Source organism: Podarcis muralis, chromosome 6 (genome assembly GCF_964188315.1).
Source record: "Podarcis muralis chromosome 6, rPodMur119.hap1.1, whole genome shotgun sequence".
Taxonomy (NCBI): domain Eukaryota; kingdom Metazoa; phylum Chordata; class Lepidosauria; order Squamata; family Lacertidae; genus Podarcis; species Podarcis muralis.
The window spans coordinates 50,121,221-50,138,877 of NC_135660.1; the positions used below are offsets into that span (position 1 = coordinate 50,121,221).

Below are 17,657 nucleotides of genomic sequence, written 5' to 3' on the forward strand. Positions count from 1 at the left end.
TAAAGTTCAAAACTTTATTTGTTTACTTGGTTTGAGTACAACAGTGATGTAGATTATAGTGGGGTGGTTGGGTGAGATGAACAGCAATGACGGCCAATGTTTCGTTTTGCAGAAGAAGCAGACTTAACAGTATAGATAGGTATTGGTGATTTTTTTTCTCTTAAACAGAGGCTCCAAATCAGAGCTGTCCTACAACAAAGGAGGAAGAACAAACAAACTTAACGGAAATAATCTGAAAAAGGCTACTTGGTTGCATTCTGGAAATTGGCTGCCCAGGAAAGGGAAGAATCATGTAATTAAAAACCTTGCAGTTAAAACTTATCAAAGTGGTGCAAAATATATCTCATTAAAGTAATCTTCCTACAGAATATTAATAAGGCTCCCTCACTACAAGGGTTGTTAGCAACTTTTACTATTTTGCACCAAATGATGTCATTAACAATACAAAGTGTTGTCATGGGAATACACAACAGTTGATAAAGGTTCTTTTCTGACCTTGCTGGCTGAGAAATAGCCTAACTGTGACTGTTTCCATCAAATTCCATGGGATTTACATCAGACCTTGATTGTGCCAGTTGCTTCAATGACAGATTAGTTTGGAAAACAGGCAATGCAAAGTAGTATCTGTTACCCTTGAAGAACCAGGCCTGGGAGCAAAGAGCAGTATGAATTTGCCACCGATTTATACTGCTGAAGTTAATTACCAAACCTCCTGTTAATGTTCATAGGTTTGGAAGGAAGTCCCTACAAAATAATGATCCGACTTATGCAGTGTTATCATTCTGACACATGGGTGAACATCTTCAAGATGTAATAATGAGCATGATTTCACTTGCCTGCCCCGTTAGAAAGCATTTTGCACAAAGAAGAAATTCACAAAACTACCTGAAACCCACATTAATTTCTTATGTCATGATTTGGGGTTAAACTATGCTTATTTGGCCACCTTTTCAAAGGCAGGAATTCAAGAAGGGCCTCTGTAGATTTGCCACTTTTGGGGGCAGCTATATTTCAGGCAGAAATTCAACTGGCATTGCTTCCCCCCAAGGAACTGTTGGGAAAACAACACCTGAAAAAAAATTATTTGTTTGTTTACTTATTGCTACAGTCCCTTATTAGGAAGAGACTGTCATATTTGGAAAATAATGTCAACTAAAATGTTGCATTCTTTACAGTAGATGGAATTTGGGATCAGGAAGTAGAAATGTGTGAGAGAAGGGTTGGGGTAGAGAAAAATGTCCTTAGTTAAGCACCAAAAGGAAGCTCCCGCTCTGTTAGGACATGGCATTCTTCTGTGTGGCTGGAGCCTACAGAATAGTGGTTCCCCACATGTTTAGAGGGCACATGAGATGTTTTCCAGGTAGAAACCATGCAACAAGTGGTTCACCCACACTTTTAGCTTCTCTTAATCGCTGAGCTGAGGGACGTCTGCTCAGCGTACGAGACAATTGGGAACTGATGCCATGCTTGGCAGTATAGAAAATGTGTAGAGTGCTGAAATCAGCTGGTGGGACTGGAAGTTGGTTAATTTGTTTCACTGCATTCAAGATATACTATCTGTGCCCCTTTCTGTGAGACAGAGAGAAATGTATCTCCAGAGGAAATAGGCTGGAAAGCGGTAGCATGAAGGGAAGTGCAAAGCCAAATCACTGAGATGTTGGATGTTGTGGCAGTGACAATAGCATGCCTAGGAATAAGGAATAGAACAGCCAGCCCATATATTCCTTTATAGATTAGCTTCCAAACCACTGTCTGATCTTGGTACAAATATCCGTTTTTTCCTCCACTGAACAGTGTGGCCTATTGCAGGCCATTAATCCAGAATGTTCTTTTGATTGTAAATGGCAGTGAGTTTGAACTAATGAGTCAACACAATATAATGATGGAAAGTGTTACTATAATGCAAATATGGATTGAAAGTCTATTGGAGCATCCTAATGCTGCTACAACATCATGTGGGATATGTGACAGATTTTAGTGGGTGAGATGTTTAGGTTTCCACATAACATGGCTAACCTCCCCTGCAGAGCTGGGGTCCTTATTATTCTGCTGCCGGCACTCTCCTCCTGCTAACCGATAAAGGATCTGGCATATGACTTCACCAGGGAGCCACTTCATAAGCTGGTTTATCAGTGTGGTGGTGAAAATGTTACCACTCACTCTGCTTCCCAGAGTTATGGTGTAGACTTGTGGTAAGATTATTTTCACCACTTGACCAGACTTTCACAAAAGACATGTGCTTGCATTTTACCACATGTTCTTCTACAAATCAATATATGATGCATGAAAGATCCTTTTTATGAGGATATGGGCTTGGATGACCAACCTATCAAGCGCTTCTATGATAACGCCTTTTGGCAAACGGTTCTCTCTGCTGAGCTCTTAAATGTAAGAGCAGGAAGTTCTGAATGTCCTGCCCTCAAAGACATCCTTCAGGGGCTGAACAGAAGGAAGTCTCATTGAAGACAGTGGGCTTTACTTCTGAGTAAACATGTATAGTATTTCCCTGTAAGTGACGTGCTAGTGTCAAATTTCTATTGAAAACAACAGTGAAAACGGCAACAATCACCACTCAAAGTAAAAGATAAATGTATCAAGTGCATCCTACTGTTGGCAAGAAATAGCTCTGGAGTCTGTGAAAATATGTTATTAACTGTTCTGAAATGAACAGAATATGCACAGCCCTCTAAGCAGTTCTGCTAGACGGGGGCCACTTCACACAATGCTCAGGACTGCATGTAGATGAGGGAGCATCACTGAATTCAGAAACTGTCTTAGGCGTTCCTCCTTCTAGGCACTGAGGATAAATAAAGCAAATAGCCTAGGCTGCAGCTTTGAAATATTACAAAAAAAGAAAACCCAAGCGCCCTAACTATGGGTGAGCCTGTAGTTGCCTGAATGAAACCAAATCAAACACTGGCCTGGTTCCTATGTCATGCTAAGCCAGATGCATGGGCTCCAGGAGTGCTTCACTTCTCCATGGTCCTGCTGCCATGCGACACTGTGCTAAGCAAAGGCATGGCTCACTGGGTCGTCTGAACCCAGGCTTGTGGTTTAGCTCACTCCAGACTTAACCAGAAGTTGCAACCAAGATTTGCCCTATGATTCATGGTTTACTCAGGAGAGCTAAACCTCGAGCCTGGGTTCAGATGACCCAAGGCAAGGTTTAGCTTAGCACAGCACTACAAGGACTAGGGAGGAGCAAAGTCACTGCAGTCTCCTCTCTGGGAATATGTACAGTTGCACTGACTAAGCCATGATTTGGCTTAGCATGATATGCAAATCAGGCCATTACTTAACTTGATAGTGTGCTGTGTCATCAAAGCATCCAAGAAAGTGGCTGATCTGTCATTTTTTAGCAGCAAAATTCATGTTTCATAGCATCTCCTCTACAAAGTGGATTAAATATCATTTTCTTGTCACAGACATTCTGGAGTTCAACTGTACAGCATGCCAGTGGATGTATGCTGGTATAGGCGACAGTAGCCCTGATTCAGTCATTCCCTTTGTAATGGGATGGAACTTGCTTTGGTGTAGTCAGGTCCCATCCCACACTATTGATGTTTGCAGGGTTGAGCCATCTTTGCAGGGGTGATGTGATTATTTCCCATCTGCTAGACATCATAACAGGTGGTGACAGCATGGGAAGCAACAACATAATTGCAAGAGCCCACATACTAGTCCTTTAGAAACATTACCAAAGCAGCATGTGGCTAGACCATGCCCCATAGATTGCCACATGGCACAAGTAGCATCTGAATTAAGCCTACACCTGTATTTCACTTTGGAAATACTTTTCTCAACACAGAACGAGAAAACCAACTCTTTCATTTTTGGCTTGCTGCTCTTGTTAACACTTAGCAAACTCGCTTAAAGCCGGACAAAGGGAGGAGAGAAGACTTGACAACAAAATAAGATAATTTGTTCTGAAGATTCCTAGCAGATGTGCGCAAGTGCAAGCTGGGAGTTTCCTTGCAAAAAATTTGGCTGGTATGCAGCAGAACTTTGGCTCAGTGGCCTGCTTTGCTGATGGGCACTGCAACAATAATAGGCCATTTGAAGGCAAGGCCAATTAATTGTAATGGCTGTGCCCAAAGGATAAATATATTACACAGGATTCCTTCGTTAGCTACAGAATATAGTCATTCATTCCTTGGAGAGACCATGACGACGTAATTGTGGGTTGGCATCCTATTGGCACTTCCTGGCTCTATCAGCATTGCCCCTTGACCTTTAAATAAAAGTGAAGGGAAACGAGGGAGGGCAGAGCAGCTCCACATTATGTATTGATGCCATGTAAAAACTTTATAATGCATAAAGACCACTGCTGAGATTTAGAACGTCAACATTTTTGGGTCACAACTCTCTGGCAAGCTTGAAAGGCCTTTGCACAACTGCAAGGAATATATAGGTGCCTTTCTCAGATTTTCCCTTTAACCCCCATTTCCCCCCTCTCTCTCTCTCGTGGTTGCTCTCCAAAAAGCGTTTGAACTTAAGTATGATACATTATCCTATATGTGGTATTTTCTCCCCTCCAAAGGAGAGAATGGGATTCAGAAGAGTTTGGCTTTCTTCTTCATGTCGTTGCGTCTCCAGAGAGGTAATTTATCAAATTCCTGTATCGTCATGCCGAATATTTCTTGGAAAACCTCAGGTGCTAAGTGACGCTGAAGGAAGAGAAGGAAAAGGGCAGCTATCAGTCCAAATGTTTAAACAAGAGACTTGTATCCTTTAAAAACCATTAGCCCAAACATCTGTTTGGGGAGTCTGATATTCTCTTACCTCCAGCCTGGTTCTATCCACTTCTCGTAGAATTTTACTTCGCCCTCTGTTGGACACCATGAGCAGTTCATAGGGGAATATCTGTTAATGGTATACAAGAAGCATTTATGTAGATTTAGATCACCCCAAAAATACACCATTAAGCTCACAAGCAGAATGCAGTCACTGTTGGCAGACAGCTTCAAGTTCACTAAAAAGCTGCCTTAAGTATTTGAGTGTAATGTGCACTGTTTCCTTGAATCCTTTGTTCCTTAAAAAATAAATAAATCATACTTAGCAGGATGTCTATACCAGTTCATTTTTGCACAACATTATACTAAAAATCTATGTGGATTCATTTCATTTTCTGGATTATCCTTGATGGGGGCATTACCCATTTTGGTTTGTTCACATGAAAAATAACTACTTCATTAATGAAGGTACAATCGTTAGGTCTGAACAAGTATCTCAATCATGTGTCTTTTCTTCCACCCTTGTCCTGTCCAGTTGAAGCTGATTTTTCACATATTCACCAAAGCTAGCTACCTAACTTGTTCTGCTGATTCAGTGGTTTTCTGTGTTGTGGAATTTACTAAGCAATTTAATAGTTGTTTCTTGATTAGAAGATAGTAATGGTGGACAAGTTTCTCTTATACTAGACATAGAATCATAGAAGTGTGGTGTTGAAAGAGACCATGAGGGTCATGTATTTGAACCCCCTGCAATGCAGGAATCCTTTGCCAATCATGGAGCTCAAACCCATGATTAAGAGTCTTGTGCTCTACCAACTGACCTATCCCAGCTCCATGCAGTAGAGGTTGGTCTATTCTGCTAAATGGATCACTGTCCCACCAACCTCAGTCTGCCCCCAGTCAGCCCCAACTTGCCTGCCTTCTTACTTACAACTAATACACTGGCTGTCACCTTCCTCCTCCTTAGTTTGAGTTTTGTATGTGTAGAGCAAACAGGTATAGGGACAAAACTAGAATTGGCTCTGCTTGTCATTGGCTCTAGCTCTATCTACCATTGACTCCCTTTTTACCCTACTAACCCCCAACGGACACCAGTCACCACAGCATAAGGAAGGGATTGTTTTGTCCACACTTCTGCTTGTTCCAATGCTTTCCCCTAGGAAAACCTACTCTTTACTGCTCAATTGGAGCAAACGTCAATCAGGTTTTCCATAATGCAGAATATGGTGTACCAGTAGGAGGAAATGAAACTTCTAGTCCTTTCTAGCTCTATCAAGATATCTAAACGAGTTCTTTATCTGAGCTACTGGCTGAATATGCCAATGATCAGGGCCCAATTTTCCTCTCCTTGAAGGTCGTAAGAGACGTTTGTCAATTTTTTAAAACTGTCAATAAAATGGTGGGACCTAATTGAGACCGCTAGTTGTTTTATCAGCTGCAACACCTAATGAAGATTTCAGAAGTACAATAAAGAAGATAAAGTCATCAAACATATACCACTTAGTTTATTGTAATTATTTAAATGATGTGTACTTTATATACAGCTTGGAAGAGAATTGGTAGTGGGATATGACAATTATACAATTCACTTTACTATATAACTTTAAATACATCTTTTTAATGCTATACAATGCAACATAAAACTAACATACATTATTGTAACAAAATTAGCCAAAATTCCACAAACTTTGCTGATAACTTTGAAGTCATTAATCATATTCTTATATTTTACAAAACCACAGAGTAGTGCTCTTAAGTGCTTTAAAAAATATTTTGAGTCCAAAATTGGGCAGAATTCTCAGGTTGGTTGCCATCAAGCTAACGCATCTAATCAGTACAAGGATTTATGCTAAACCTCCCATCTCCCATAAACTTTCCATACATGGCCTCCCCAAATCTGCTTTGGAGAGTTGAGGAATCCCTTAGAAGAGATTTAGGGAGCACCAGGCAAGGAGAGGCGGAAGGTTATGTTGCACAAGCATACATTCTTGTGCTGGTGGGCCAAGTTCATTGGATACAGCCCCATAGTTTTAAAGATCAACTATTATGACAGTAGTGAGGAATTTATGACCTGTGGGCCTAATCAGGTTTAGCAGGGGGTTCTGCTGCAAGGCTCTCCACCTGCCCTAACCTGATGTCACACATGACATCAGTGGTGCGCAGTGTTTTTTTTCAGCAGGAGTGTGCCAGAACTCCCCACTCACCTCTTGCCTTTACATACTTCTGAGAAGCCCAAAATGGAAGCAGTCCAACATGTGTGAGTCTACACTTTTTCTTAAGATCCATGACTCCACCTAGCTTCTAGTCGCTCCTAGCTGCGACTGGTCAGGCTATGGGGTGGGGCCAATTCATAGTTCCTTTTCTTCAATCAACCCCTTGTGTAGCAGCAGCAGGCTTTAAGCTTTGCCGCCAGGTCTCTACCGTTGCACCTATGTGCAATTGTGTGAGGGCCTGAATATAAGAGAACGAGGGAAGTGGAGGTGCATTTATTTGACCTGCACCAGAACGAGGGGAAACCCCCAAACTAGCTAGGGAGACAGTTTGCAGTCGTTTTTTTTGTGTTTTTGTTTTTAGCACCTCTGCAGGCGGTGAACATGGGTTCTATCAAGCCGGCATCTGTTTAGGCCTGCCTTGAGTCACCCGGTGACTTACTGTAACAACTTCATGGTGAGTTCCAGCACCTATTTTTCTTGGAAAAAAGCACTGGAGGTGGGGTACGTAAAGATGTGGCTCCCTGCTGAAAGGGGTGTTTAGTAGGCACCACTGCTCAGTTACAGACTGTGCCCTGTGGGTTCTTATTACTGTGGCTGTCAGAAGCTTGGTCCTGAAAGCTTACCAGTTTCAAGTTTCACTGAACGCTGCTGTCTATTCCCCAGGAAATATTAGCTGCTCTTGCCCTGTATACATCAATGACATATGTCCTACAGTCCAAAGCAAGATAGGGCTGGCACATAAGGAGCAACGTTTTGGGGGGGTGAGGGGGACAGACCACAGGGCTACAAGCACAAACTACCACCATTTCATAGGCAAACCATCACTGTCTTGAAGGAAAGTGAATAATGTCTGCACTTGCCTTTGGTTCCAACATGTTAGGCATAGACACTCCTCGGTCCATTCGCATTCCAGGGACATGACCATCTGGGAGGGACTGTATCAGATATAGGTAAACATCAGACACACAGGTTACATGCACACACACATAGAAAGGGTAAAGGCATTCAAGGTGAATATGGACATGTATTTATACTATGATCCCATGTTAGATCTTTACATCAGCCAATGGAATACTATGATTAGTACTCCTTAAGCAAGTTAACAATCTGGTTTCTATGGTGTCCAACAAAAGCATTCCCAGTAGTAAAGATTAAGTAGCAAGTTAAGAGAATATTTCTGGTTCTAAGGACCAAGGAATTGACCTACTGGATCAGACCAAAGATCCATCAGATCCAGCATTCTGTTTCCAAGAGTGGCTAGCTAGATGCCTCTGGGAAGCTTATAAACAGGGCTAGCAGGCAACAGCATTTCCCCCCAGTGTCTGGTATTAATAAATCAATTTGTAGGGGAGGAAGAGGAATGACGGGCAATATTGTCTCACAGAACTGACTTGTCATCTTCTATGTTACTTTTCCAGCTATACTTTACTCTGAGGTTTTTGCCCTGTTGTAAAAAAATCTGCCCAGTAAAATGGCAAGTTCCTGCCTATCCCAGGCTGAAAAAGACTTTCCACATTAATAGCATAATATGCAATAAAGATTCTGTCCAGATCATCTCTTCATAAGAATTTTACATAGAATTTAGAGTTAGGGCTGGCGTTTAGAAGAAACAACCACCCTTTTTATTGGTCAATCAATGGATCTTCATGTCTGTGTTATATGAGGTCATTTGCTGGCTATTTCTTCCATGCCCACAACCACATACAAAGGAGGAAAGGTCAGGGAATCATATGTGGAAAATAGGAAGATGGTATGGCTTCAGAAAGAGGAGAGTTATTGTCTGGACCTCCCTTGTTTGGAACCAGAGAGATCAGGAGAAACCTGATGGAGAAACAACTGCCACAGGTGGCTTTCAGGTCAGTCTTCCAAAAGCTTACCAAGCAAGTCACAAAACTGGCCTATGCAAGGTATTTTGTTAGCTGTGCCCTTTTCCACAGTGATATAAGTTTACATCATTGGTTAGAAATGAAACATGCAGATAAACATGTGCTAAGAAACTCTTCCCTGTAGCGGAAATTCAGACTTGAGTCACATAGTGGATGAATTGTCGATGGAGTTGGTTAGATACTTGGTTACTTGATGGAAGAAAATCTGTACTGTACCTGAAAATCTGAAAAGTGATGGGGATGGGGTGGGGAGAGAAACAGCATCAGGATTAGGATTCCAAACAAGATGTGTTTCATTTAATCCTCGAGCTCCTAACTTGCAGGAATCAACTAAATGTTTCCCAAACCTGGGTCTCCAGCTTTTTTGGACTATAACTCCCATCATCCCTAGTTAGCAGGTCAGGGATGATGAGAACTGTAGTTGAAAAAATAGCTGGACACCCAAGTTTGGGAAATACTGAACTAAATTATCAGAATCAAGCAGACAAAAATACAGATCCATATGCATAAAATAAAATAGGGTTTTAATGTACACATTCCCCTCTTTATTTTAACTTGTTCTCACTGCTGAAGAACCAGATTCATTTGCAAGAACAAAAATGTGTACATTGCAGGGATAAGTAAGGTGTTCACCTGTCTGCTATGAGAATAGACTAACCACAAAAGCAGGCCACAAAAACACAAGCGTATAGGTTACAGATATAGCAGCATACAAAAGAAAAACGTATTTCTCATCATGTTACCTCGAGCAGCGCTGCTCACATCCCCATAACTGTTGTACTGACCAAAGTCTGTAGAGACCGGCTAGAAGAAGACACAAATGGACACGTCAACCACATTGTTGATCTGGAGGCGTCAAAAATATGCAGCATATGCACATAAAAACCGACCACAGAAGAAGATAAAATAGGGTAGTGGGGAAGAGATGACTGTACTGAAGCACTGGGTCTGTGAAACAGGAAACACTTGAATGAGCGGGGAGAAGTAGCAAAGATCCCAAAGAGGTGAAAAGCCACAGTGAGCTCCCATTGCTCAGTCCCTGCTCCTGTCAACCTAGCAGTTTGAAATCACGTCAAAGTGCAAGTAGATAAATAGGTACCACTCCAGTGGGAAGGTAAACTGTGTTTCTGTGCGCTGCTCTGGTTCGCCAGAAGCGGCTTAGTCATGCTGGCCACATGACCTGGAAGCTGTGTGCCGGCTCCCTCAGCCAGTAAAGCGAGATGAGCGCCGCAACCCCAGAGTCGTTCGCGACTGGACCTAATGGTCAGGGGTCCCTTTACCTTTACTTAAAGGGTATGGAGTAGTGGCAATTGATCATTGTACTTTTGCTGCCAGGGGCGCAATTCTGGATTCATTAGGTCTTTACCTCAAATGCTGAAGTATCTTGGGCCAGGCCTGATTTTCCCCTCAAAGCATGTACAACCCATTCTTCAGCCAGAAAAGTTTCCACAGCAGCTTACAAATCAATAAATATAACAGAGTGCTTGCACTCAGGCTTACAACACAGCACACAAGATAAAGTGATGGGAGGGAAGAGGAAAACAAACAAACAAACAAACTCAGGCATCAAATTATTGATACCCAACTGGCGGCATTAGGTTTTTCTGAACTATATTTTAAAAGTTTGGGGATGGAATTCACTAAAAAAGTTGAAGCAAATATCATCTGATGTATTGCTTAAGAGACACGTAGAATATACAGTGGAACCTCAGTTTTTGAGCGTCTTGGAAGCCAAACATTTCGGTTTTCGAACGTTGAAAACCTGGAAGTGATTGCTTCCGTTTTCAAACATGCCTCAGAAGTTGAATGGCTTCCGTGGTGTGTTTTTCAATTTTCACCATTGAAATTGACATTCTCCCTTTGCACCTCGGTTGTCAAACATTTCGGAAGTCGAACGGTCTTCTGGAACGGATTCAACAACCGAGGTTCCACTGTACATCAGGTTCTAATATTGCACCACTGCATAAGAATTCCCCTTGTGTTCCTCTTGTGCTACATTGTTATTTTAAGGATTTTCAGAAATGGAGAGATAATGTAGTGTTAACTAAAGCCCAGTTATATCTGCTTTCAACTATTTTAGGATGGTTCAGAAATATGGCATATAGTACTCTGAATGTATCTATCCTTGTTTGAGTGCATTGAGAGAGCAATACTTGGGAAGCTACGTGAATCTATAATCACTTGCATTTCCTGAACTCCAGAACAGATAAAGGGTTTTAGGGCCACCTACTTTCAATCAATACCATTTAGAGACTCCATGAAATTCATAACAGAATAACGACACATATGACCCTGTCTTATAAGAAATGTTGACTGTTTACCCTATGAAGTCCATTTCTTCCATAGCCAGGAAGGGAAGAGGTTTTGGAAGCAGCTGCATGTGGAGCTAAACAGAAAAGGGAGAAGGGAATATCAATAACGTAACAATTTATGTTAGGACAGAAACAATAACACACACATTCAAAAAGTCAAAGTCAGAACATTTTAGAAATCAGTTAAAAGAACCCACAAGATTTTCTCCAAAAGGAATCTTGAAATTATAAGTTTGAAGCAAACTTGGCCTTATTATATTGAATTTAGTTTTAACAAAATCCCTCTTCTAATGCTATGAAGGGGGAGGGGACAGGAGGGTGGAGGTTCAGCATTCTGAAACGTGTGGGGGTGCTGCATGGGCTATAAAATGTTCCCTGTTGTTCATCTTCTAGAAGTTGGAAGGTGATTGAAATGGTGACTGAGGGGTGATGGAACTAGCCCACTCACCCCCACCTGCTTACATTTCTGTCTTAAGGAAAGCCATTTTCAGGGGTCACAAAGCTCCCTGTCCTCTGTTTCTCTTCAAAAATATGGGAGTATACAATCCTCTATGCTGCTTAAAATGCACTTCTTTTTTAAGCCCCCAGTTAGTAGGTAAGCACAAAAGGCTCAGTGGTTTAGACCACAGTGCCACCCGCGTTGGGGTGAGTTCCTGTTGCTCTGTCCCAGCTCCTGCCAACCTAGCAGTTCGAAAGCACACCAGTGCAAGTAGATAAATAGGTACCGTTGTGGTGGGAAGGGAAATGGCGTTTCCGTGCACTCTGGCTTCTGTCACGGTGTTCCGTTGTGCCAGAAGCAGTTTAGTCATGCTGGCCACATGACCCAGAAAGCTGACTGTGGACAAATGCCGGCTCCCTCAGCCTGAAAGCGAGATGAGTGCCACAACCCCACAGTCGCCTTTGACTGGACCTAACCATCCACGGGTCCTTTACCTTTTACCTTTACTAGGTAAGCAGTTGTGCTTTTGTCACAAGTACTTCCATCTTAGAGTTTTGAAAAGTGCATGAAGGACATACAATCCAATTATACAGAATCATACACATCCTCCTATAAACAAACGGTTAAGCAGTAATTATAAAATGCAGTCTTTTCTCTGGAATGTATCATAGTTTGCCCATACGACCTGTCTAGTGAGCCAGTGATTCCGTTTTCTATGATCCAGCACTTTGGAATGTGCTGCCCTGCTCCCTGAGGCAATGCTGATTTCCTCTCCCAATGTGGGAAAGGCTAAAAGGCTATGAGAAGCATAAATATCAACAAGGTGTATGCCACTTTTTAAACATGATTTCCTGGCCTAGCTTGTTGGCTTTTCAGGAACACTAATATTGCCATGACCTCAGCAGTAATCTACATTTTACATGTTATTCATTTAGGCAAGTAAGCAATCATAATCTCATAAAAGATGCTTGTTGTAAAATGTGCAACTCAGTATTTGTTTTCTAAATTAAATGCTGTTGCTTTTTAAATCTTGATGCAAACGAGTTTTTTTTTTTTAAAAAAAAGAATAATAATCAGAATTAGTCATCAAACTTCAGGCTCTATACAAGGCTGTTTTTTAAAAAACTCGTTTAAGTTACTGCCAACCACATCATTTTTTATTTCTAATTTGAGAACTAGTTGAAGATTAATTGGAGTAAGCAACATACCACTAATATTTTTCTGTTTCTTTACAGACCAAAGCAAGGGAAGCTTTCCCAAGAAATCAGCACCAACAATTATCGTACTGTTCATAAAAATTCTGATCTCATGGATCAGCAGTCTTTCAAACAACATCATGATATTTCCTCTGTAATCTGGGAATATATTTACTCCCCAGCCATTTCCTCATTTGATTTATTTAAGATGTGCCAAGGATCTGGAATCGGGAAACCTCAATTCTTGCACAAGGCATTCTGAGAATGTATTGTGAAAAACAGCCAGCGATAAAACGGCAGACGGTGAACACAGGAGTGATAAAAACAGCTTCACTGATCAACATCTTTTCGTAGAATAGATGAAAAAACTGGTTTTATTTTAGGCAGCCTAATCCATCATTTCCCATAGACCACCCATGTATGCTTTTTGCTTACATGAATTAACTGGAGAGTCATAACGGCTGCTGGGAAGCGAAGACCTTTCCTTCTCCATTTCTTCTTTTAATATCAATTGTCCCAGACCTGAGTTGAGCTGCAAAAATGGGAATTAAAAATTGTACGTAAGCTATTGAAAACATCCAGTTCAATTGGCACAGATGAGTGATTCACATCAATATCATAACCACCTTCATCAGTTGTTCCTCCTGTAGCTGCCGACGTCTCTGAAGCTCCTCAAGATCTTCATCTCTGCCAGTGGATCTGCGGCGCATGTCAGAACCTACTTCCACAAAACCACAGCACAAAGAGAGCTTCTTGCACAACTGTACACAAGGATTGACAACCATTACCCATGTCTCCTTAGGCCTGCCAAATAAAATTTGCTTGCTGAATAACAAAACTAAACTCCACTAAACACATAGCCAGATGTTCTATCAATTTTGTTTCAGAAATAGCCATGATATACTTATCTCCAGTTTAACTCTGTTGCCTTCTGTGTAGAACCCAAATTTTTGTTACCTCCTAAGTGTGACATATACTGTAAATACTGTGGGTTCACTCATTTTACTAGAGGGCCATATTGAGGAAAACTGAGTGCCGACAGCCAAACTCCTGAAAACAGATATTTGGTAAAGTCCCATCAATACAACCATTGCTTGTATCTTTCTCCTCCGTGTTCCTAATTGAGAGGCCATGGCAGAGCTAATTTGGCCCAGGGCTTCAATTTTCTAAATAGTAATTTTGCACGTTTTAGCTACCGTATTTTTCACCCTATAGGACGCACCGGCCCATAGGACGCATCTAGTTTTTTGGGGGGGGAAATAAAGAAAAAAAAATTATTATCCCCAGGCTTGCTGATAGCTTCCTGAAGCCTGGAGAGAGACCCCTCTTGCTCTCCAAGCTTCAGCGAAAGCCTGCATTTGCCCCATAGGACGCACACAGATTTCCACTTCATTTTTGGAGGGGGAAAAGTGCGTTCTATAGGGCAAAAAATACGGTAATTTTTTCAAGTGGTAAGTGAATCTCGTACACATTGTGGGCTGGATCCTGAGGCACCAGTAGAAAAAGTTCTGGCAGAATTCTGTCCCCAAAACTTTTGTACAATAGCTAGAGGAAGACTTTGCACAACTTGGACTTGCATAAGCATGCATCTTGAAGTTTGTGAAAGAACTTGTGTTACAGAAGTGTACCATTGGATTTCAGCTCTCACAATAAGCATCTTGTGCTATGTTCAAAATAGTCCTTATACTTATATAAGGGGACTTCCACTTTCTAAAGAGCACCTCTACATCCAACTCCATTAAGTAAATTAAAACTTTGTCAGTTGTAACTACAGGGAATAATATCATAAAGAACTTGGGAATTAGGTAGGCCCCTTTAATAAAAGCTTTAGGATGAAAGATTTGAGCAACTCCATTTCTAGTTACCAATGGGAAGCTGAGATTTGGCCCATGTTTTTAGTGATATATGTTGTTATTATTACATTTATAACCCACCTTTCCTTCACTGAGCTCAAAGTGGAGTACATGGTTCTTCCCCTCTGCATTTTATTCCCACAACTCTATGTATGAAGTAGGCATAGCTAAAGTTTTAGAATTTCTCTTTCTCTCTCTCTCTTGCACTCTCCACAGGTTCACCAAGGAGAGGTATATAATATACTATTGCAAGAAAACAACAAAAGCCCTGAATCAATGGTTAAGGACTTTTTTAAAGTTTTGAAAAGATGTAAGAAATAATCAATAATAGTGGTTGGATAAACATTTGGTCTTGAATCTAGAAACCCTGGACATTATTTCAGGCTGTAATCATATACACATTCACTTGGGTTTAAGTCTCACTGAACTCAGTGGGACTTATTTCTGAGCAGAATGGCGAAGACTGTGCTATGAAGTTTTTCTTCTTCTGTGAAACATACATAATATTGACCCAGCTTACAAGGCTGTAGTGTGAAGCACTCTGCCAATTAGAAGAACTACATTTAAGATAAATAACATTTCAGGTTCAGGTGAATAGGAAGGGTAAGATATACAAGCAAAATGGACACGGGGACAATGGTGTATAAAGCAGATGTGGTGAACCATTGGCTCTCCAGGTGTTGCTCCCAACATCCTTGGCCAGTGGCCATGCTTGCTGGGGCTGATGGCAGTTGTGGTTTAGTAACATCTGGAGAGCCAAAGGTTCCCCACACCTAATGTATCATGACAGTGAGTACAGAACCATGAGCTTAGCTAGATATTACATGCATATACATGCATTTAAATATCAAAGGATGATTTTAAGAAGCAGAAACGGCTTCAAGAGTGTACATAAACCCTCCTGCCTGCCATTTTTCTGCTGCAAGTTCCTGTTTCCCAGGCTGCTTTTCCCCAAACACTGTTCTAGATGCATATTTTTTTCTCTGTCTTCTCACAAGCATGAGTCTGGAGCCCAGTTTGCAGGGAGAAGCATTGCAGTGGGAAAATGGTACACAGGAGTAAGATTAGGCACCCTCTTCTCTCCTGCCACTACTGCTTGCTGAAAGCAGCCAGCTCCTGAAGTCACTTTTCCTTGCTCAAAGCACGCACACACACAAAAACACACACCCTATGAAATCTCTGCTGTCCCTGTGTCGTTCTGCATTTTGAACCTTTAGCAGACGTTGCTAACACATTCCAAAATGTAAGATAACTGTTTCCAGTTTCTTATAAAGCTGACCACATTCCATGTTAGAAGAATAAATTATTTTCTTTAGAGATCCCCAAATGCCTGCTGTAGGTCCAATTCACCTGTGCCTTCTGGATTTGGTGAAGTCAGTATGAGATGATTTTAGCTATGGCCATTTCATATGGTGAGTAAGCTGGCTTCATACACCCTATTATAGTCAGAGCTAATGCTTACTATGACCCATGGCAAACAAGCCCTCATTCTCATCTGTGTCACAGTATATCTGGAATTTGTTACCCAGTCATTTAATATTAATTTTAATAATATACTTAGGGTGCAGTCATACAATAATTTTGAAAGGAAAATCACCACTGTGAGATTTCCTCCCCCTCCATAAAGCTGGCATTGCAAAAAACTCTTTATGCTGACATGATCACACAATGCTGACAAAAAAGCGGTAACATTGATGTGATGTTGTAAAATCACCTCACACTGAGTTCCCCAGCTAACATGAGAATCAGGTTTTTGTATGCAACCAACCGTTAACAGGTAACCAACAGTTACTGTATTTAAATAATCATGTGGACAGATAATATGACATGATACATATTGGGTTTTAACAAAAAAAGTGTTTTTAAAAAATGAAAAAAGCATGGAAGATAAAATTAATATCTTAAGGCACAAATATGATGCTAATAGTAGGCCACTTTTAACTTCATTTATTTGGAAGTCTGCTTGTGCTATGTATTGAAATCAAGAACTTTAAGGACATTTTGCAGCCTGAGATGATGGACCCATGTCCCCTCACTGAGTTCCATGAACAGAAGTCCATAGGACTGGCAACTGACTCTTGCTCCAACACTGGCAACAGGATAACATCTTCCATTGCAGCTAAGGGCAGGAGGTTACCTTAGGAGGTGCAGGACAGGCTATGTGGCCCCACAGCTATGACCTCAAACACCTTGCCTCACTCATGCACTGTGCCACCTGGCACCTGCTCACTGCCTGGTCAAACAAACATTGCAATTCAGCAGCAGCGTGGTGCCAATGCCTGGGCACCAGCTCAGGATGATGTGTATGCCTGATCGCAGAGTATGTCCCCCAGCACCTGCTGCCAAATGTGCTTGCCTCAGGTTTTCAAATAATATGACTCACCCTGTCTGTATCTTTGGTTTCCTATCCTAATTAGATACAGTGAAAATGTGTTGAAGTAAGAAAATCCTTAAACAAGTCAGGCTTCATTGCAGCAGTCAATTTAACATATTGATTTGAATGAGATTATGAAGACAATGTTATTTGTAATCTCTTAACTCTGCCCCTGTAGACCAATTCCTTGGACACATTCCTCAGCAGGCACCTTTTGTTTTAACCTTTAAATGCCTGCTGAAAACTTTCCCATGCTGCCAAGCTTATGCAGGCAATTAAGAAAACACATTTCAATAATAGGTGATGGTCTCTGATTTTAAGTTTTTACAAAATTTTATTGTATATAGATACTGTGGTCGAAACCGCACTTGATTTTTATGATATAGCAGCATATAAACATATTCATAAAGAAATGATAATATTTTTGACTAGAAACTAAGGAGAAATATCCAAATCCTCACTTTGCTTCTCAAAAAGTTTCCCACAGAAACCTCAACTTCCTGTTTAAACTCTCTGAATTCAAAAAGTGCATTGTGATTTCGGGGGCCGAAAGCTCTTAAAAGGGGGAAATCGGAGGAACAGCATGTACACATGGGGAAAAAATCTCCCTTCATAAAGCTCTTGTGATAAACCCTAAATGTCTTTATGAAC

The 17,657-nt window shown here is 41.2% G+C and overlaps 1 protein-coding gene across 33 annotated transcripts in view; it reads right to left on the minus strand.

The window, feature by feature from the left end:
• The window catches only part of ABLIM1 (actin binding LIM protein 1), a 216,647-nt gene continuing 198,990 nt past the window's right edge, over nucleotides 1–17,657 (minus strand). For 18 of the 33 annotated variants that reach the window (XM_077930268.1, XM_077930273.1, XM_077930270.1 and 15 more), the window contains 5 exons: nucleotides 13,406–13,500; nucleotides 13,215–13,311; nucleotides 11,154–11,218; nucleotides 9,576–9,636; nucleotides 7,823–9,056 (listed from right to left, as the gene is read on the minus strand). In XM_077930268.1, coding sequence (XP_077786394.1) covers nucleotides 9,019–9,056; nucleotides 9,576–9,636; nucleotides 11,154–11,218; nucleotides 13,215–13,311; nucleotides 13,406–13,500 — 356 coding nt within the window. In that variant the 3' untranslated portion in view covers nucleotides 7,823–9,018. Of the gene's footprint in view, nucleotides 4,668–4,782; nucleotides 4,864–7,806; nucleotides 9,057–9,575; nucleotides 9,637–11,153; nucleotides 11,219–13,214; nucleotides 13,312–13,405; nucleotides 13,501–17,657 lie in introns of those variants that run through there. The other 15 variants (XM_077930262.1, XM_077930269.1, XM_077930271.1 and 12 more) reach the window with 2 other exon arrangements.